At 35.9% G+C, this 20,916-nt stretch overlaps 3 protein-coding genes across 6 annotated transcripts; 2 read left to right on the top strand and 1 right to left on the bottom strand.

Moving 5' to 3' along the window:
• Nucleotides 1-412: 412 nt before the first annotated feature.
• LOC147294775 (uncharacterized) lies at nt 413-2,593 on the top strand. Of its 2 annotated transcripts, none has more exons than XM_086232149.1 (5): nt 413-835; nt 1,302-1,458; nt 1,762-1,812; nt 1,970-2,062; nt 2,186-2,593. In XM_086232149.1, the coding sequence occupies exons 1-5, from the start codon at nt 708-710 to the stop codon at nt 2,267-2,269; spliced, it is 513 nt and encodes a 170-aa protein (XP_086088275.1). In that variant the 5' UTR covers nt 413-707; the 3' UTR covers nt 2,270-2,593. The 2 variants fall into 2 exon arrangements, with proteins under 2 accessions (XP_086088275.1, XP_086088276.1); XM_086232150.1 differs by having other exon boundaries at nt 707-835; nt 1,294-1,458.
• Nucleotides 2,594-4,581: 1,988 nt separating this feature from the next.
• EMB2421 (FAD/NAD(P)-binding oxidoreductase family protein) lies at nt 4,582-8,833 on the bottom strand. Its single transcript, XM_086233076.1, has 11 exons — nt 8,591-8,833; nt 7,992-8,074; nt 7,776-7,911; nt 7,032-7,525; nt 6,908-6,955; nt 6,569-6,743; nt 6,365-6,477; nt 6,180-6,276; nt 5,830-6,049; nt 5,450-5,603; nt 4,582-5,239 (listed from the first exon to the last, which is right to left on the bottom strand). Exons 1-11 carry the CDS (start codon nt 8,793-8,795, stop codon nt 4,823-4,825), a joined length of 2,142 nt encoding a protein of 713 aa, XP_086089202.1. The 5' UTR covers nt 8,796-8,833; the 3' UTR covers nt 4,582-4,822.
• A 3,350-nt stretch (nt 8,834-12,183) lies between these two features.
• On the top strand, nt 12,184-15,383 carry LOC147294773 (Remorin family protein). 3 transcript variants are annotated; one of them, XM_086233018.1, is made up of 4 exons: nt 12,184-12,655; nt 12,811-14,237; nt 14,415-14,496; nt 15,005-15,383. In XM_086233018.1, the coding sequence occupies exons 2-4, from the start codon at nt 13,405-13,407 to the stop codon at nt 15,215-15,217; spliced, it is 1,128 nt and encodes a 375-aa protein (XP_086089144.1). In that variant the 5' UTR covers nt 12,184-12,655; nt 12,811-13,404; the 3' UTR covers nt 15,218-15,383. The 3 variants fall into 3 exon arrangements, with proteins under 3 accessions (XP_086089144.1, XP_086089143.1, XP_086089145.1); XM_086233017.1 differs by having other exon boundaries at nt 12,184-14,237; XM_086233019.1 differs by lacking the exon at nt 15,005-15,383 and adding an exon at nt 14,585-14,764 and having other exon boundaries at nt 12,184-14,237.
• The last annotated feature ends 5,533 nt before the right edge of the window (nt 15,384-20,916 follow it).

Raw genomic sequence — 20,916 nt, 5'->3', positions numbered from 1 at the left:
ATTATAGTTTTTTTTTGTCGAAGTAAATTATGAGTGCAAAATTTATTAACGACAGTGTAACATAACATAATTAGTAATTATTCTTTTAATTGTAATTGGTTGAATTGTTCATTCACAAGTATAACGTCTAGACAACAATTCTTCTATTGATTTGGGAAATTACGTTCACATATTGTCTTTCTCTTAATATCTAATGAAGATATAGTTGATTAGGAAAATTAAGATATGGAATAAACCAAAACTTTAATTTCTTCTCTTAAGACTTGCACAACTCACACGCACACACACTCATTCATCTTGAAGTTTTTAAAAGAAGAAGAAAGAAAGGAAACAAGGAAAGGAAACCCATAATGCCATAATGGGGGGTATATTCTAGTAATGGTTGGAACAAAAGAGGGGCGAAGACCGTTAGTTAATGAGAAAGAAGCAACCAAATGGCAGACGGAAAGAGCTGACGAGCATATATGACATAGCTGGTAGCTGGTTTTTAACTTTTCAAGTCTAGAAAGAGAGAGAGCGAGAGAGCAAGAAAGAACGCGCCTCTGACCCACTTCATCGTATTCAAGACAAACATAACGAGACACCTAAAACGCTAAAACTCCGTAGATCGTTGTAGAATCAGTCACTCCTTCTCTTCTCTTCTTACATCATTCAAACATACAATTCAGATTTTCATTGGATTTTGATTTTGCAACTTCCAAGAGGCGATGGTTGCGTTGGCCGCATCTTCCACGTCATCGTCTTCTTTGTCCTCCTCCATCTTCACCAACTACCCTCTCCTCTCTGCTCTCGTAGCTTTCGCTATGGCCCAATCAATCAAGTTCTTCACCACCTGGTACTGTTCTCTCTCTCTCTTCAGCTTAATTCTTCAAAATTTGGATCTTGTTTTTCTGGTTGTCTTCTGCAATGGACAAGAAAAGTTGTTGAATTGAATTGTACCGTAGCTTTTTGTCAACGAACATTTGCTCAGATCTTGAATGTGGGATATTTGTATGCATTTGCATTTCATTTGGTAAATTCATTGGCTAGCAATATTTTTATCATAATAGAATGTGGGATTATTGAATGCATTGCTAGGAGTTTAAAGATTGACCTCATTTTATCATTTTGATACTTTCAATGCCCATTTGATTCCCTATGAGATGGTACATGAAAATGAACCTCTGCAGAGCAAACTTTGATGGGTCTTTGATGGGCACTTGGCTTTTTTCCTTATGTGACAGAGTTGAGATGTTCTTGACTATTTGGGATTGCTAATTATTAGTTTGTCCTAAGAGTCTTAAACTTCGATAGATTTGCAGGTACAAGGAAAGACGATGGGATATTAAGCAACTTATTGGATCCGGTGGAATGCCGTCATCTCATTCTGCAACTGTTACTGCTGTCGCTACAGCCATTGGGTTCCAAGAAGGTGTTGGTGGATCACTCTTTGCAACTGCATTGATCTTAGCATGTGTTGTAAGATCCCTCTCTTCATTGTGTAGCATTTTGCAGATAACATTTGGCCTCACATTTTTACTTTTTTAAAGTTTTAAGACATTATTTGGGCTTGCATTAAATTGTTATTCATCTCAGATAATGATTATGTAATGATAAATCAAAACTATATCTGCAGCCCACTGAAATCTATTATGCGCATATCTATATATTTCACAGACTTCAAACATCTAGAAACAAATTGATAAACGGTTTATTATTCTCATATTTTTGGATATTGCCCAAATCATGGGGAGATCTCTAATGTAGAAAGTTTGGTGGCAGGTGATGTATGATGCAACTGGTGTAAGATTACAGGCTGGACGACAAGCAGAGGTTTGATGATTTTTCTTCTTTCTCTTGTGTTTCTTTGTCAACACTTTGTCCAAGAATTAACTTCATAGAAGCTTTGTTGTGTGACTTTCATGAGTGTCTTATTTAAATTTTGGTTGATTTGGCATATGTATTCACACCGGATATTAATCTTCTTCAGGTTTTGAATCAAATTGTGTATGAACTTCCTGCTGAACATCCTCTGGCTGAGAGCAGACCACTGCGCGAACTTCTTGGTCACACCCCTCCTCAGGTTCTCTATGTTTGCATTAGTTTGTCCTGTGATTGATTAATGTATGATACATGAGTATTGAAAACCTACAACTTTGATAAAAGAAACCTCTTTTTTATGATGATTGTTGTTCCCATTTGACAGGTTATTGCTGGTGGGTTGCTTGGAATTGTCACGGCAGCCATTGGTTATTTGATTACCATTACCATGGCTACTAGTAAAACATGACGTCCAAATAGTTTACATCCACACGGATAGTGGTACAATGTAGCAGCATCTCTTAGTGTCACATCTCCTGTTATATCTTTGGGTTGCAAATTGCTGATCCGTTATCATATAAGGTTTTTTCTTTCAAATTTGTATACATAGGTTGTTTTGTTCATAATCCAGTTAGCAGGTCATTGCATTAGACTGCCTAAAAATTGTATAAACACAAACATTTGCAAGATGTAATTTGATTGATTTCAGTGCTTTTCGTGATGAAATAGTCTTACAAAGATGATTTGTACCATGTTCAATTTTATCAAGATACTACTTTGCTTTAATACTACTTTTGGCCTAAGGTCCATTTTCAAGTAATGCATAAAGTAGAATGTAGTTTACCATCCTTGCACGCACATGAACTTGCCAAAGGGTGTCCATCATTCATTCTATTACTTCGAAGGCAAAATCTCCAATTCTCCATGCCAATGAGTCTTGCACGATGCCTCATTTGAGCGTGGAGGCTGCCATAGTTTGTGATACTCTGTAATGTTGACCACCATTCAGTTTATATAATACTTTTAAGCATGTTTGTGCACCCAGTGTAACCAATTCATTATTCAGGGAACAACTTATACAAGGATGTTTGAGATGCATAATGCATTGAGGCCTTGCATAAGGATTTTAAACAGATTTTTTATGTGTAGTTAATTTTTAAGTTTTTGAAAATATGAGCACTGTATATCTCGGGGATCTTCTGTTTGGATTTTAAAAGATTCTTGGTCCGTAATTCATTGTCTAATTCTAGTGGAGCTTTTGATTGTCCACTCACAATTTTGATCGTGTTATGTTGGAGTCTTTCTGAGTTGGGGCCACTTATTGAATGTCAGTTCCTCCTTAACAACTTGTATGATTATTGTGTTTGTGCGTGAGGGAGAGAACTTGAAAGAATTTACTTGATAACAAAGTGACAAACATAAGAAGTGAACACAGTAGGTTACCCAATCTCTAATATTATGATGACAAACCTAAAATGGAACTTCTGCACTGTGCTTCCTCCCAACCAAGAATTTCTTCAGGCAGAGTCATTATATTATCTTAAGTTCTTTACAGGTAATGTGTTGTAAATGATCTATAAAGAACCTTTATCACATCAAGATTCAAGACTTCTTTTTTCCAATATCAATTGCACTGAATATGTGGCTAGTATTTCAGGGTAAGACAGCTCCCACCAAATTATGGTGCCAAATCACACGTGTGGGGAGCTTGTCAAGAGACTAAAATATATAAAAGGAAAAAGGGGAGTAAGGTTAACCGTTTGAAAACCCCAAAATTACCCCCACTTAGAAAAATAAACCAGTGATGACATTATGTATTAACTAAGGACGTAAAGGTAAAAAAGCACAGCTCAAAAGGATGTGGAAAAATAAAAACAGATCACGTTTTTAACTTTTAGATTAAAATGAAATTCATGTACTCAATTTATGTTCGGGGTATAATTCATGGACTATAACTACAATTAACTTTAATAAAAAAAATAAAGTTTAGTCCTTACTACATTTTTTTTTATCGAAACTATATGGGTTTTTTTTTTATAAATGAATATCTTTAACCACAGCTACGTCTAAGAAATATATTATAATTTTTTTATTTTTTGAGGGTATAAAGCACGTGTTCATCCAATATTCTTTTAGGGTGTAAAATGAGATTTGTGAAGATTGCATATCTAAAATTTCAGAGTTAAAAAATGAACATACTGAGGGCTCGAGAAAGAAACAAAAATATACTGCCAAACACTTGGCAATAGCCGCCGAATGCCTAATATGCAAGAAAACAAAAATAGAAACTAATAGACCAATATTATGTAATGTAAAATAATGAATAATTTGTTGGATTTGGAGGACTAAAACAAAGAAAAGACTCGAGTACAGAGGAAAACACTAAGTGAAAGTCTTAACCACAACTACGAGTAGAGAGGTGATGCAACCCAAACCGGAGACTTTGAGAAATCAACAATCATCTAGTTTTTTTTTTACTATTTGTCTTTTTCAAAGACTAATGCAGGTTTCATTGTTTTAGAACGATTTCTTATTACCTCTACATCAATAATATCAAACAAAACATCCTTCAACGACCAAAACCGGATAAACATCCAAGACTTAAAGCCTAATTTATTGGAAAATAAATTGTATAATGAGAAAATTAAAAAATGAAAAGGTTGAACAATAAAAATACAATAGACACAATTCAAGATCAGAAGCACATAAAGAAAAAAAAAACGTTAGCAGAAATAAGCCAAAAGGAATAAAAGATCAAAACAATGGGAGTGAGTATACCTAGAAATCACAATAACTTATTTTTCTCCATTAATCTCAGCGTGAATATGTGAGAGGAAATAACAAAAGAAAAAACCTCTCACATGAATAAGGGTGGAATGAAGATAGTTGCATACAAATATCTACCATTGCAGAATAAGAAGACCCAGCCAGAGTCCGGAGAGGATAGCTTCAATAATAATATCAAAGAACGTTGTGAATTTATTAGCTTCTTTGTCTCTAACATGTGAATTGATTAGCTTCTTTATCTAACATGTGAATTTATGCCCATCACAACAGAAAAAACCCTTCTCATTTCCTTTATAGGGTCCCCACCAACTCCTGACTTCATACGCCAAGCAATATGCTCATCAGGCCGAACAAGGATGGCTCCTTTCTCAGTCATTTGACAGATATCCCACCATGATGATGAATTTGATGACGTTTTAACTTCCACAACATCTATGTAATTCTCCCAAGGCGTCAATAATGCTTTGCTTCCTACTTCAACTCCTTTATCACTACCAGCAGGCCACAGCACGCACACCCTTGCAGAAACTTTGAATTCCTCAGCCACCTTGAATGCAGCATGAGCAAGATGGTAAGACTGCTCTTTTGGTGCTATAATGAGGAGAAACTCAACTTTGTCTCCAGATATAAGATCCAGTGTAGAAATAGTCACCTACAAAAGTATGTCATGTTAGTTCCCAGAAAAGCAGTTTGGCACTTTGGTATAAAATCATTTACTTCACGTTATTACTTGCAGAGTGGACAAAAAGAACAAAAGAGCGTAGAATAAAAGAATAAACTGTTGGGCAACACCAATTAGAACATCTCCAAGCCAGCAATCATTTATCATGTATATATCTAAAAGAATACAATAGCAACATACCTCACTTGAGGAATTTGACAATAACCTCACATTCATGTGGGGCAGCCTTGAACCTGGATCTGCAGAAGGAACATAGTCCCTCCGGCGACCAGTAGGTCCTTCTGGAGCACCCAGTGCACCATCACTGTCAGGAATAAGTGCACCTTCTAGGTACCTAAATTGACAGCCCAGAATTAGTACAAAATTGTTCAGTTGATGATCAATTTATCAAATTGGTAAACTGAACTGACAAGTTTTCATATAGTTTTAGAATTAGTTATGTCTACAGAAATCTAGGAACTTGTTTAAGAATCAAGTCTGAGAGTTCAAATTCTTGAGTCAAGCTCCAAAAATTTGAAACTAAAGCAGCCGTGACCTAAGAATTTAATAATGTGTGATACCTGAAACCAAGATCCTCTGCTGGGAACTGGAGTTGGAGGCTCTTTCCTTCTTCAAATATGCGTCTTAGATTAGCAAGCCTTAAAGATCCAAGTGGGTTTTTTTCATTCAAAAGATATTCTGATAGCTGTGCACGACCTAATGTGAAAATTCCATCCAAAACTGCCCTCTGTAGTCCAGATGGTAATATGGAACCAACCCCTTGATTTATGACTCGATGTACTGCAAATCAAGAAGAGGAAAGTAATAGCTGCATGTCTCTAACAAACAAGGAAAACAACTCACCATGCAGAAGGTAAAATAGATAAGACACAAAAAGTAAGATCCAAGGCAATAAGCTGCTTTGTTTTACCTGAGTTTGCAACAGTTGGATCAAGACCAAGTGCAGCAGGAACAGCCATGGCTGCTTTGAAGTTCTGAATACTAAGTTCTGTATTGAAAACAGCAATCTGACAACATTGCATAACATGAAACTTAAGAGCCACCCTAATTTCAAAATAGAGTTATAAATGAAAGTGGAGAAGATAAAGCCAGTACCGGCCTACGTTCTGTTTCATAAGTATTTAGCATTGAAAATGGTGCTATACCCTTTACTACAGAAGCTATTTTCCAGGCAAGATTATGAGAATCCTGAATTCCAGTATTCATTCCTGTATATATCACATAAAACGCCAAAAACACGTTTGCATGAGAAACACCAGGAAGTTTCCCTTATCTGCACGATAAAAGAGAACTACTAACCAAATCCACCGGCAGGAGGGAACCGATGAGCTGCATCACCAGCAATTATTATTCGGTTTCCACTACTTAGAAACTTCTCGGCAACTTCAGCATGCATCACCCATGGCTTTATGTCAATCACATTTATGTCTCCCAGCTCTCGACCAACCAACCTGAAGATTATGTTCTCACATGTCTACAACAAGTTATATCCTTTAGATTGAGCAATTACCCACAATGAAGAAAGGTATTCTTATTAAGGCCTTAAATGTTAAAAATGCCATAAATTAAATTGACAGTCATGAGATCAAGTAGAAACAATTTCATCAAATTAACTTATCTACAATGAATGGAAAATACCTTGGGACTGAAATCTTCAAGGTTTTGCTGAGGTGGATAAAATGGTATCTGCAAGACAACAAAAGATAATCAATGTAATTGCACACTTATATCACCACAAGGACATTTTTAAAGCCGGCAATACCTGCAATACAAATTCCCCTTGCTTGAGATCATGAGCAACAAGGACCCCTATAACTTCAGTATTGAAGATAAAAAACAGCATGCCAGGTCTCTCACTGAGCAAATACTTACCAAGATCTCTGCTCAAGAAATGAACACTCACAAGCTTCTGCAAGTCCTTTTCCCCTCTCATATCTATTCCAGCCAGCTTACGTACAGTACTTCCAGCCCCATCTGTACCGACAACAATATTACATCTGATATTCCTCCTCATACGCTTCCCATCCTTGAGAAAAGATGCAGTCACAGAAACAAAATCATCACTGGCATCGATGGAAACACACTCATGCCCCATTAATATTTGCCTTTCCTGAAAAGACCCATGGTTAAGACCTTCCAACTCTTCAGACATACAAGACTTGAAGCTGAGATTCTCAAGCTGCTTAAGTAGTAATCTAATCAATTTGTACTGTGAGAAGTGTGCAACAGAGACCGGGCTGACAACTTGCTCAAAATCTGGTGATAAAGTGAAACCAGAATGAAACTGCTCAAAAATACCAAATCCTAAAGTATATTCATACATTATACAGTCTACTTATAAGAATGTTTAAACAATTGGCACAAGTAGGCATGTCATGATTGTATTGGAATGTCTTAAATAATTTGAATGTCCTGTGGTCTAATCTCAAAGTCCCATGAGCAAGACCTAAAAGCTGTGTTCTAAGTGGAAAAAAAAAAAATGGAAAAGTAAAGAGTTCAAATGCACCTTGAGGTTGCATATGGTCCACTGACCCAAGTATTGAACCAGAGAGCGAAGTGCAATATATGAACTTTCTCCATAAATCTACAGGTGGTTGAGACCTCTGGATCTCCTCTGCCAGGCCATCCATTTTTCGGAACACCTAAAAATAGAAAAGTTGAAATCAGCTTGAATTCCTTCAAATAACTTACTGAATTATATCATCCAAATACAAATTTCAACCTCCATGGATCGATTGTTGATGAAGTGTGCCTGCGGGTGTTCGGAGAAACTTTTGCTTTTTTCCAAAACAGCACATTTGACCCCTATAAAAGAATATGATACATGATATATTTCAAGAATTCATTCTAACTCCACCACATGAATGAGAACAGCTTACAATCAATATGGATACCAAATATACAAAGAGAACAAAAAAATTAAGAATGAGATGCATCGTCCGCAAAAAATGCTTGTGAAGTTTGAATCAAGTAAACAAGAAGTAGGGTATTTCATGAGAGAGTTTCTTGCCCAAAAAAAAAAAACACAGTAAATAACTTCGGATAACGGTTTTCATAACCATACTCTACCTTAACAAATGCACCATCACATTCTAAGAAACCTCAGCTCAAACACCATTCCTTCACAAACTCCTCCAGTAATGTCAGGCATGAATTCCAATTAAAAAGAATACTAGATGACAGTTTGGTTACAATAATTTATAAAAACAGAAAGTAAAACATAACAGAGTATCTTTCAAGGTGAAATTTTCCCGAATCATACTTTCTAAGCAACCACACAAGGACTGAGAGCTTAAACAGTTAGTTTAGGAAAGAACATACCTAGTTTTGTAAGAAGAATAGAAAGAACGAGACCCACAGGTCCTGCACCGACTATCAGAACCGGAAGCACCGTATCATCGCCGTTGTTGAATATCTTAGAGTCTGAAAAGGCTCTTCTATGCACATAGCCAGATGGGTATGCTTGGATTCTGGCATTAGCTTTGTATAGGCCGCTAAACCTCCTGAAAAACCCTGAAACCCCCATAACCGAAGAGAATGAAGCGAAGTTTTGAGCATGGCCAATGAAGTATGGACCAAGAAAAAGTGAAGCAATGGTATTTCACTTGGGGAGAGGCAGTAATGTCGGTTGGCTGGCTTGGGCCTTGGTGGCATGGTGAAGGTCGGTTTGAGAACTGGACCGAATGTCTTGGGCTAGGATTAGGTCACAAATGCTTGGGCCTAGGCCCAGTCTTTGTGTAAGTAATAGTGCAAAGTGGATTACTCTCAAAGAGCATAGTGCAAAGTAGGCCGGTAGCTCTTGGTGTTTCATAGAAAAAATTATGAATTAATTACCCTAAGCTACATACTAGTTATTGTTAATAATCTGTAATACCATGATCATTAAAATATAACAATTAGGCCACTTTATTAAGAATTAGGTCACTGCATTTGATTTCTCTCTCCATATTATCAATGCACTAAACCCACACTTCCCACTACCCACCCTGATCTCATTCTCTCTTCTTTCTCCTCCGTTTCTCTTTCTTTTCTTTTTTTTCCTTCTCCTTTCTCTTTCTTTTTTTTTTTCTTCTTCCTTTCTCTCATTTCCTCCATCAGTAACTCCATCCCCCACTTGCGTTGACCACCAGCCCACCCTCTCTCTCTCTCTTTCTCCCTGCTTTCGCCCCTTACCGTCGCCCCCTGTCGCCGAAACCCACCAAAACCCAGCCCCTCCTCTCTTCCTCCACATTTTCAGCTCCTCCCAAATCCCAACTTCCACATCTTCAACTCCTCCCAAATCCCAACCTCTACATCAGTAGTAGGTTCTTGATTTTTTTTGTTTAGTTCAGTTTCTGAAACTGCAGTTTTCTGAAACTGCAATTTCTGGAATTGCAGTTTCTGTCACTTGCAGTTTCTGGAACTGAAACTGCAGTTATGGAACTGTAAGTGAACTGAAACTGCAGTTTATGGAATTGCAAGTAAACTGAAACTGCAGAAACCTGCAGTTTCTGAAACTATAAGTGAACTGAAACTGCAGAAACTGCAGTTTATTGGAGTTGCGGACTCGCAGTTTCTGTTTCTGTTTTTTAGTGATGCGTTGATGCTGGTATTTTTAGAAGATGTCTGCATGTTATATTTTTGGTGTCCGCAAATGAAGAATGAGTTTGTGGTAGTTGGTCCGCAAAGAAAGAATGAGGCTTTAGGTAGTTTTGGTTAATAAAATTAGATATCAGTACCTATATATTAATAGACTCAAAAATTATTGTATGCGACCGGTTCACTTTCACAAAGTTTATTATCAATTAGTAAGTTACTAAACTTAGCCAACAAAAAAAAAATTAGTAAGTTGCTAAACAAAGATGAAACAAAAATCTAATCATTAGTGAAGTAGTGATCTTATCTAATTAATTTCTTAATAAGACAAGTCATCTCCTCTATTTTTTTATTATTTGAAAAATAGTATTTAAATTTGAGACATCTCTAATAAATAAATGTCATTAAAACATAAGTAAATTACTCTAAAGTCCATTTTACAACCCTTAATGATAAACAAATCCACCTACAAAATTGGAATGATGAGTAGGTTCACTTTGTACAAATAAAACTCACGTTATGTTCTATTTTTGTGATTTTGGCACTGAACGCTCGGTGAGTTTTTTTTATATGGTGGTTTTGCAATTTAAATAGCTACTGTCACGCAATAACAGTGATTATCACTGTCTAATAGTGACAATTTTAGAGTGTACAATGGCAATTTGTCGAGCGCTCGATGACCATGCCGGGCGCTCAACTCATTAAAATGGATCAGGCAGTTACCGTGTTGTTGCAAATAAGCTGCCCAATTAGGGTATTTTCGTTTTGGACTTTTAAATAAAAAAACCCTTAAAACAATAGTAATTGATCGATCAAGTCATTTAGTCTGTAAAAAAAATTCATATACTATGTTAAAAATGTGACGTAGGACTTATAACACTAGTGATTTTTTTTAAAGTAGTATAACATTAGTGATAAAAAAATATTTATTCTTATACTCAAAGTTTTTTTTATTTGTGATTAACAATTATCGTTCATTTATCTTTATACTCGGAAATTTGAGTTTAAATCTTAATATGATTTGATCAAAAGAAAAAAAAAAAAATTTTTATTCCTTTTGTATGTTAGGCTCTATGCTTGTATTAGAAGTGGGCACACAAAAAAAAATTGTCTTGCTCAGAGATTTCATCCAAAAATAAAGATATGCATGCCATGATGGTTTTGTTCTCCAAATTCGAGTTGCTTAGGCCAACCCTCCAAATTGCCCCAAGAGAAAATGACAGATTAAGAAAGCAGTGGGGTTTAGAATTCAATAATCCCACTATATATTAAGGAGGCCCCCTGGTGGGATTAACATGATCTCTTTGGAGCCACTTAGAATATAGCAATGCATTGCCAACAACACACCATGTGATTCATTGCCAATTTGACACTATATGCTTCTCACTCGGTAATTTTTTCTGTGATTATAATATGGCTATGTATTGTTACTAAATCACTTATATTATTATAACATGTGTATATTATAATATCTTAGAATGTATATATAAATAATTATAAGGTTAAATTTATCATTTACAAATATTTTTATGATGATAACATTAATTTTTTTATAAAATTTTAACAAAATGAATTATGTGAAAATAATTTAAAACCTCTAGAGGTCTCACCGTAATTTTTAAAACTTCAAAAAAGTGGGAAAACACAAAATTTGGAAATGTTTGTGTAATAAACTTGAACGTATTTTACACTTACACCACATTATGAGTTAATTACACTTATACTCCATGAGGTTTATTATTTTTTCACATACATTCCTTGAGATTTCAATAATTACACATACACCCCCTGAGGGTTCAAAACTGTTACATATAACCCCCTATAGTGAGACAAAAATGATAAAAAGTTATGCAAAAAAGTATGCTAAGGGATGAAATGGCCTAATAAGATTACTCAAGGTGTAAAGTCTAACTTCAATACAAATATTTTCTTTTTTGTTTATTTATTTTTTTCTTTTGAAGGGGTTATATGTAATAATTTTGAAACCTCATGAAGTATATGTATAATTTTTGAAATCTCAAGAGTGAATGTGAAAAAAGATGATAAACTTAAGGGAATATAAGTGTAATTTACTCCAACGTTACGTTATAGTATTACAATCGCACCCAATTATTTTTCTTCTCACCAGCAGTAAGCAGGTACTGCAAAGCGTCATTGTCCTGGCATGGCATTCAGTAATTATCAGGACCCAGTCGAAGACGTAATGACGTCCTCCAAATCATTTATTAACCAATTGTACACCATACAGAGAGACAGAGAGACCGAGACACTCGCAGAAGCAGTTCATCATATTATTCATGACCACGTGAAAGGCCCAGAGACCCACATTTCAACCCTTCCATTATCAATCCCAGCCCGACACTGCATCTGAACAACTGGCACTCCTGTCCATCCTCACCGTTCACTTGTCACCAACCCAGTTCCAGATGATCACCTAGTTACCGTTTGAAGGACAAACCGTCTTTCAAAACCTTTCTCACTCTACTCTCTAGGGGTCAGTGACTCAGTCAGTACAATATTTTATCTGTTTCTGTGAGTTTTGCTGAAACTCTTCCCAAGATTCCGTTGTGAGTGACGGTGAAGGTGAATTGTGAGTCAGCACAGTAAAAAAGTTTACCAATTCCCACGTAAATTAGTTTTTTAATTAATGTAATTTTATTATTTCAGTATTACTGCAATTTGCTGGTGATTCATGTTTCGATCAGGCATTTCTTTGAGTATTTTAATACTAGAATGGATCTGAACTCTATTTCTAATACTGCAAGTCTCAAAATTCCATGTGTATAAGGCATATTATTCTTTCAGGACAAGGTTTGCTCTGCAAAACCCATGTGTCATTTGACTCATCTGTTTGTGCTGTTCAACCTAAATTCTCTGCTCAAAAACTTTCTACTGTGTCAAATCTACATGACCAGCCATCTGCAATAGCTTTTTTGACCTTGGGTTTGGGATGCTTTCATTTTCAGGTTAAATGTTGTGTTTAAAGCTTTTAACTCTGGAGATTAGTTAGCATTGTGGATAAATCCCAGATGGGTCCCTTGCTGCAGTGCTGGAAGGTTCAGATATTTCTGGGTTTTGCCGAGTGTAATTAATTTTTGCTTGATAGAACAATTTTGTCCATTGCATTTTAATTACTTGTAAGCTAAGCCATATGATTTCTCTGTTTAGTGGGTAGGAACAAGGAAGATTATTAGGTGTCTCATGTGCTCATGTATGCTGAATAACTCTATTTTAGTATGGTTATCTGTCAAGCTATATAGTTCCTAGTAGGTTTTGTTTATCCATAAGGAGCTAATTTGTCTGAGGGAATTAATGGTACTAGTTTTGTCTCTCAGATCTGTCTTTGTGTTAAGTTGGAGAGCTTTAAAGATAGGATTTATAGCCATATTGGTTTGCTCAGAATCTGTTCTGTGAAATTACAGACTGAAAAAAGAAGAAGAAATTGTATCTGACATGGTTGAGTGGAATGGAGTTGTGGTTTAGTGGTTATAAAGTTGTGTCGTGTGCCCTTGTGGGTGTGAGAGAGTGAGAGTGAGAGTGAGAGATTTGTTTGAGCAAGAATGAGATCCATCGAGGATAAGGGGTGCTATAACCATGGACCAGCTCAGGAGATTTCTGGCAGCAATGCTATAAATTTTGAGTTTCACAAAGGGAATGGAGGTAGCCGCACTTCACATCACCGAACAGCCTTAGGCAAACCAACACCATCAAAATGGGACGATGCACAGAAATGGCTGGTGGGATTGTCAAGAGGAGCCGACAAAAACCAGTCTAAAACCAAGCCCCGGAACTCAAATGCAGATGACTTGAGACTCATAGCTCCTGTGCCACAGAAAGAGCAGGACTATTCAAGTGGTGAGGATGGAGCAGAGGATCAAGAACAAGAAGAAGAGGAAAATGGGTGTTCTGGGTCTGCAGTACCAAATCAATATGATGTGGAGACAAAGAAAGTGGACTGTGATGACTCAGTTTGGAGAACCAACAAGCCTGTGGAAAACCCAACATCAGCTGTGATGAGATCCATATGTTTGAGGGACATGGGAACAGAAATGACCCCCATTGCAAGCCAAGAGCCTTCAAGAACTACCACCCCTCTCAGAGCCACAACTCCGGTGGCACGGAGCCCGATATCTTCGGGCTCCTCCACTCCGGTATGGTCATGTCAACATGGGATGCAAGCTACACAAGGTTATCAAACATCCACTGATGGCAGAAGTGAGGCCAATCCTGGTGGGAGAGGGAGTGGTACTGCAACCAAAAGGTATGTAGAGCAATCAAATGCTTGCAAGACTGTGCCTGAGAACCAGATTTCAGATCAAGCTAGGAAACCAAGTCCCCTAGAGACCCGAGCAGTGGCTTGGGATGAGGCAGAACGTGCCAAATACATGGCAAGGTGACTTACTGATACTCTTTCTCTGCTTCCAATTAATTATATATGCAGCACTTGAAAGTATTTTGTACTCCAATGTTAGGATTTATTGGGGCAAGTGTAGCCACATAGATCAACAGAGGCCTTAGACATTCAATGAATATCTGGCTACATATTAAATATGTGTTGTATAATTTGTAGGTATAAGCGTGAAGAGGTAAAGATACAAGCCTGGGAAAATCATGAGAAGAGGAAAGCTGAAATGGAAATGAGAAAAATGGAGGTACTTATTCTATAGCTTGATTCTGTTTCTAAGACCATATATGATAGAGTCTTGTGCTAAACTTCACATTTGATTTTTTTTTTTTCAGAAAATTTCTATTTCTACATCTTGTTTAGGTCCTAGATTGGTATTGTGAAAACGAATGTATGTTGGTACCTAGTAGCTAAGAAGTCCAAGCTTCGCCATCAGCTCAGATTTCTTTTCATGAAAAGAAGAATAATATATACAGATCTAAATCAGTGTCATTCGTTTCACATTCACAAAGTTATAATCCATCATAACAAAGAAACACTAGGACATAACAATATTGCAGTTTATAAAATGCAAATGAATGTCTACCCAGATGCTGCATAGATGTGCTTGCAACTGCTTAGAAGCAACTAGCTATGGTTCACTAGGAGCTGGCATAATGGCACAGGCTTAAGTTGTGACGTGCATATGGAATCCAACGCATGGTGGTATACAGCTTTCTGACTTGCATGTTATTTGTTCTGTTAATTACGTCTAGGTGAAGGCTGAGAGAATGAAAGCTCGGGCTGAAGAAAGGTTAACGAATAAACTTGCTGCAACCAGAAGAATAGCTGAAGAAAAGCGAGCTAATGCAGAGGCCAAACTCAATGAAAAAGCCTTAAGGACTTCAGAAAAGGCAGATTACATAAGGAGGACTGGCCATTTACCCTCTTCATTCTCTTTCATCAAGCTGCCTTCGCTTTGCTGGTAGTAATTTGTACTAGTTCTTATTCTTTTTCCAGCTGCCACTTATTGATTATGCATGTAAGTGAACCTGCGGATCCATTGTGGAGTCGATCATATATGTTATCTATTTGGAATCTGAATTCAAGGGGTAAGTTCCTAAAATAAATTGTGGACACCCCTATTGATCACCAATGCCCTTCTTTTCTTTCACATCATTAGTTTCTTATTTTTGGTATGCACTATTCAACTGTAAGAAGCTCCCATTTCCAAGGAAAGGCCAAGTATGATTGAAAGTCTTTCTTATTTTGGTTGAAAAGATGAGAATTTATCACCTTTAAGCCATGTTCCTTTAAACAAGAAGAACGAACCCTTGGAAGATTTAATTGGTTTATATTTTAAATTTAAGGAAATGATAGAAAATGGGGCAGACAGAAAAAGAAAATAATTCTCATTCTTAAAATTGTCTTTCTTATAAGAGAAATTTGCACATTTAGTACCCAAACTATAGGGGTGTGTGTAATTATTACCCAAATAAATTTTTTTTACAATATGCCATTTAGTCTTTGGGTTGTGTAGCAATGAATAAATTATTATGTATAACCGATATATTGACAGGTGGTATAACCAGTCTATGTGTTATAATATAAGTGGATGTTATTAATATTATACCCTACTAATATAAACACATCATCTAATAATACTCTTACATGTTGGATTGGTTATACCACGTGGCAATATATCGGTTATACTCTATAATTTTTCATAGCAACGTAACACCTATGTCACATTTTCTATAAATTTAAACAATTTTTTCTTCAAACTTTCTATTTTGTCCTTATATGAAATTAGAAAACTTATATTTTTTTCCCTAAATTATTTTTCTTAAATAAAAATGATATTTTATTGCTTAACCAAATAAAAAACATTAAAAAAGAAAAAAACCATCCAGTACCCCCCCACCCGGCTGCACCTCACCACCACCTAGCCCTTCCCTCCCCTCCCCTCTGATCACCATCATCACCATCACCTCCACTTTTTTCTTTTTATTTTCCAACAAGTACAAATAAGGGAGGTGTGCTTAACTTAGATTTCATTGGATTTTAAAAGTCCAATAAAATTTAGGTGTCTTCAACTTAGATTTTAATGGATTCCAATGAAATTTAGGTGTCCCCAACTCAGATTTTAATGAATTTCAACGAAATCCAAGTGTCCTCAAAACGTCATGAATTTCATTAAGTGAAGGATTTTAATGAATTTGGATGAATTTGAATGATTTTTTACACATAACAAATTTTATGAGAATTTCACCTAATTTCTTTGAATTTTGATGAATTTTATGAATTTTAAATCAATCAAAATTCTTTAAAATCTGAGTTGGGACACCTGAAACTATCTTTCTGTTACCCCAATCCAACCCAATGGCTCCTTCCCTCTCTCTTCTTCTCCCACCAAGAACCCAACTCTGATGCTTCTTCTTTTCGGGTGGTAGAACATCGTGCGAAAAGACTTTAAACAAGAGGTTAATAGCCCTCATTCTCACTCACATTCACAAGCCAGACAAACCAACACCAACAAAATGGGACGATGCACAGAAATGGCTGGTGGGATTGTCAAGAGGAGCAGACAAAAACCAGTCCAACAAGCCCGGAACTCAAATGCAGATGACTTGAGACTCATAGCTCCTGTGCCACAGAAAGAGCAGGACTACTCAAGTGGTGAGGATGGAGAAGAGGATCAAGAATTTATTTTAATGTTATTAATTTCAATCATTGTATAAAATGTAAGAATCGGATGTAGTCTTTCACTTGTCTTTTAAACTATGTCACTTAAGTTAACACTTTTGATTCTAAATGAACTTGAAATCTTTTTAGGTCATAACTCATAAACAAATTAAGTATAGATTAAAATAGTTTTATGGTGGATAAAGAAAGGGACTTTTATGAAGATTCAACTTGGCTTTGGCTCTCGTCATGAACCAAAGAACCGACAAAACTTTAGTCTTGAAAATATAAAATTCCACTAGAATGTTTGAACCAAATTGACGTTCTAAAATGATAATGCCTCGAAAACTACACAAAAATAGTTCAAGCCTTTCCAACACATAAGTCATTGGTTTTTTTTCACAAACAACACATAAATTAAAGGTTTTATTACACTTTATCCATGGTGTCGGTCTCACTTTACCACATAAAAAATAATTTGTGTTAATTTACCACATGAATTAAAAATTTGTTGTAATGTATCATTTATGACTCATTTTATCTAAATTTTTGTTGAAAAAAAAATGTTTTGGTCTTTTCAAGTTATTTTTTTGTTGTGTCAAAACGGATAAAGTGTAAAAAAATCATTTTTATTCTAACAATAAATTTTTTTTTTCCCACTAATAATAGAAACTTAAAAAAACTAAAACACCCTTATTTTTAACAAGAGTATAGACAAAATGAATCATAGGTGATATATTATAACAAATTTTTAATTCATATTGTAAATTGACACAATTTTTTTTAGGTGGTCAAGTATCTTGTATATGAATTTAAGTTTTTTACATTTTACCCACTTGAGGTTTGGAATCAATCTCACTTTACCACTTAAAAAAAATTGTGTCTAGTTGCATGTAATCATTTGATGACTATATATGATAACCAAATTGCCAATAATATTTTGATAAAAAAAAATTCCAGTAATATTTATTTTTTTATAAACCAAATTGGCATATTTGATTTGACCAAAAAATACAATTGGCATATTTGATTTACATCTAGTATTTTTTTTTTGGTAACTGAGGGTATCATGGGTCAGCTTCAGCACACCAAACTAATTCCTTAGATCGGTTAAAGGCAGACAATCCACGCAGGGCCTAGAGGATTCACAAAGAATTTTACCTCCCTTACTGTTTGGCACCAAGGGTCGAACTAGAGACTCGAACTCAAGTGCCTAAGCTTATAACTACACCTCCGAACCAACTCCTACAATACTTTAAAGTTTAATATTTTTTTTGTTAGGTAAAAAGTGAAGAGTCGCGATAATTTCAGAAAATGATTAATACTATTTTGCTTCTCAAATTATTGCACTTGTAGTAATTTCCTACCCAAACTTTTAATTTGAAAAATTAAGGATTTTAATTTTTTCAGTTTTGCCAATTGAGGTTATTCTGTCAATCTACACATTTTTAATTCACTTTTGGTTTGCAAAGCACCATGTGCACGTAAGGTCCTTTTTTAGGGCATAATGGTCTATTTTATTTAGATCTTATCATTTTTTTTTTCAAAATTAAAAATAAAGTAAATTATTATAAAGTCCAATTTTGGACTTCTATTCCCTCTTAGACCCACTTATTTAATTGAATTTCCCAGCCGGTCCACTTTATTTTCTTCCGGCCCACTTCTAATTTTTCATCCCTTCTCCGTCTCTCTCTCCGTCAATCTCTTACTCCCTCTCTCATTTCTCTCTCCTCACTCAGCCACCCTTCATCCTCGATCTGTGTCGTCCCACGTGGGCTTAGAGGTTGAGTAATGGTGCTCGGACGGCGTTGCGATGCCGATCTCGGAGCAGCCAGATTCAGTGGCTTCGCTGCCACTGTCAAGCTATTGTTTTGAGTCCGATCAACAATACCGAAACAATTTGCGCTACCTTCGATGTTGGAATCGATGCCGTTGGCCTCGGTGGCGTAAGAAGCTGAGGCCTTGGCTACAGATCTAAGACACTGCGACTTTGGCTATGGCGAATGAGACCTTGATGAGTTTGGGTTAGTTTCTGTTCCCTCTATTGAATTTTGGTTAAAGTATATCTTTGACCTGGTGGCATTTGACTCTCTCGCGCACTATTTTCTGCATTTTATAATGCTACCTTTTGTAAGAGAAGACTCAAATGGATTCACCTCAATGCAAGTACTGGGGTCGTTAGACTCATTACCACTAAAGTTTAGAGCCTTCTTCGAATTTACTTGCTCACAATGTTAATAGACTCTTTTTGATTGATGTTTGCAAACAAAATGGAATGGCTAGAAATGTTATTTGAAAGGTTTTTTTGCCCCTTGTGTCCCCTTGTAAGTTAACAATTTGTTTGCAATCAGAGTTTGGGATGCATGGGTTCCATTGAGAATCTAATGATTAATGAATAATGTTGTATTTTCAGGGTGTGGATTATTTGAAGTATGACAACTGTTACAATCTGGGTATACCACCAAAACAACGGTATCACCTCTTCTTAGTCGCATTTTAATTGTTAAGGAATCACATTGAGTGGCTATAAATTGATTCGATGTGCTTTCATACTTTCCAGGTTCCCACCAATGCGTGAGGCCTTAAATGCATCTGGACGCACAATTTTCTATTCACTCTCTGAATGGTAATCCAGTTTATTGATCTATGTCTTATGGTATTTGGCTTATTCACTATTAACTTGGCAGCAATCTAATCCATACATTTTTTACTTGACAGGGGTATTGACGACCCTGCATTATGGGCTGGCAAGATTGGAAATAGTTGGCGTACAACAGATGATATCAATGACACATGGGCAAGGTTATTACTCTGTATTCATTAACTTCCACAGTAATTGGATGGTTTCTGTAATAGTTCTACATGTGCACGTTGAAACCATAATTTGTAGAAAACCCTCAAAGTGGTTTGTGGTAAATGCTATCACCTCACAGTACCCTCTTTAAAAGCTTACAAGTGCTCTATTTATTCCCATAATTGGACAAGAATCTTTTACATTTGTTGCTTATCATTTCTTCTCGCTGTTATAATTTGGTTGCAAGATGTTATATACATGATCTTTTTGAACCAGAAAGATCATTTAACCGATTCCATTTTGTAGGGTTTTTACGTGTCAAGTTCTACCAGGATCACTATATCATGAAAGTGACGATGCTTCTCTTTGAATATCTAGTATTAATGGCGTTTGGTAAATAAATTTTGAAATCTCAAATTGATTTGATCTAAGTCATCATTCTAATAGGTGATTGTTATTGTTGTGCAGTAGCAATTGGTAATTGTTACTGCCGGGCAGTAGCAATGGGTGATTCCTACTGCCGGGCAGTAGCAATAGGTGATTGTTACTGCCGGACAGTAGCAATAGGTGATTGTTACTGCCGGACAGTAGCAATAGGTGATTGTTACTGCCGGACAGTAGCAATAGGTGATTGTTACTGCCGGACAGTAGCAATAGGTGATTGTTACTGCCGGACAGTAGCAATAGGTGATTGTTACTACCGAACAGTAACAATAGATGATTGTTACTACCGGACAGTAGTAATAGGTGATTGAAAAAGATTATGGATGCTTCATCTTGATTTGTTGTGTTTTATGATGGTTATTATTTTACATGTTTATGGAATGAAAAATACCTAAATTATGATTTTTATTTTTTTATTTTTTGGTACCAATTAGCATTGAAATGAAGAAGGAAACAAAAATTGGCTTTTTTAAAAAAACACTATAGGGTGCTACAGTAACGCCGTTACTGTACCACCGGGTTTTTTAAAAAAGTGGGCCGCTACAGTATTTCACTGTAGCGGTTGGGCCGGATGAACAGTAAATTTTAAAAAATGGACTTTAAAAAAAATAACCCTTAAAGATATGGGAAGCAATTTTTATTTTTTGGTAAATAATATGGGAAATAATTTTTAAATTAATACAAGTATAATAGTTTTGAAACAAAATTACGTTAATCCCTTTCTGAAAAGAATAAAAATAATAAAACAAAAATAAAAATAGCGCC

Source organism: Dryas octopetala, chromosome 2, assembly GCF_963921425.1.
Source record: "Dryas octopetala chromosome 2, drDryOcto1.1, whole genome shotgun sequence".
Lineage (NCBI taxonomy): Eukaryota > Viridiplantae > Streptophyta > Magnoliopsida > Rosales > Rosaceae > Dryas > Dryas octopetala.
This window is presented reverse-complemented; position numbering and strand designations above follow the sequence as displayed.

Coding starts and splice junctions, on each gene's coding strand:
- LOC147294775 (XM_086232149.1), top strand. CDS start 708: ATGGTTGCGTTGGCCGCATCTTCCACGTCATCGTCTTCTTTGTCCTCC. Junction 1,459..1,761: donor CATTGATCTTAGCATGTGTT/GTAAGATCCCTC, acceptor GTTTGGTGGCAG/GTGATGTATGATGCAACTGG. Junction 2,063..2,185: donor TTGGTCACACCCCTCCTCAG/GTTCTCTATGTT, acceptor CCCATTTGACAG/GTTATTGCTGGTGGGTTGCT.
- EMB2421 (XM_086233076.1), bottom strand. CDS start 8,795: ATGGGGGTTTCAGGGTTTTTCAGGAGGTTTAGCGGCCTATACAAAGCT. Junction 6,050..6,179: donor TCCAACTGTTGCAAACTCAG/GTAAAACAAAGC, acceptor CTTGATTTGCAG/TACATCGAGTCATAAATCAA. Junction 5,604..5,829: donor GCAGAGGATCTTGGTTTCAG/GTATCACACATT, acceptor CTGTCAATTTAG/GTACCTAGAAGGTGCACTTA.
- LOC147294773 (XM_086233018.1), top strand. CDS start 13,405: ATGAGATCCATCGAGGATAAGGGGTGCTATAACCATGGACCAGCTCAG. Junction 14,238..14,414: donor CGTGCCAAATACATGGCAAG/GTGACTTACTGA, acceptor TATAATTTGTAG/GTATAAGCGTGAAGAGGTAA. Junction 14,497..15,004: donor TGGAAATGAGAAAAATGGAG/GTACTTATTCTA, acceptor AATTACGTCTAG/GTGAAGGCTGAGAGAATGAA.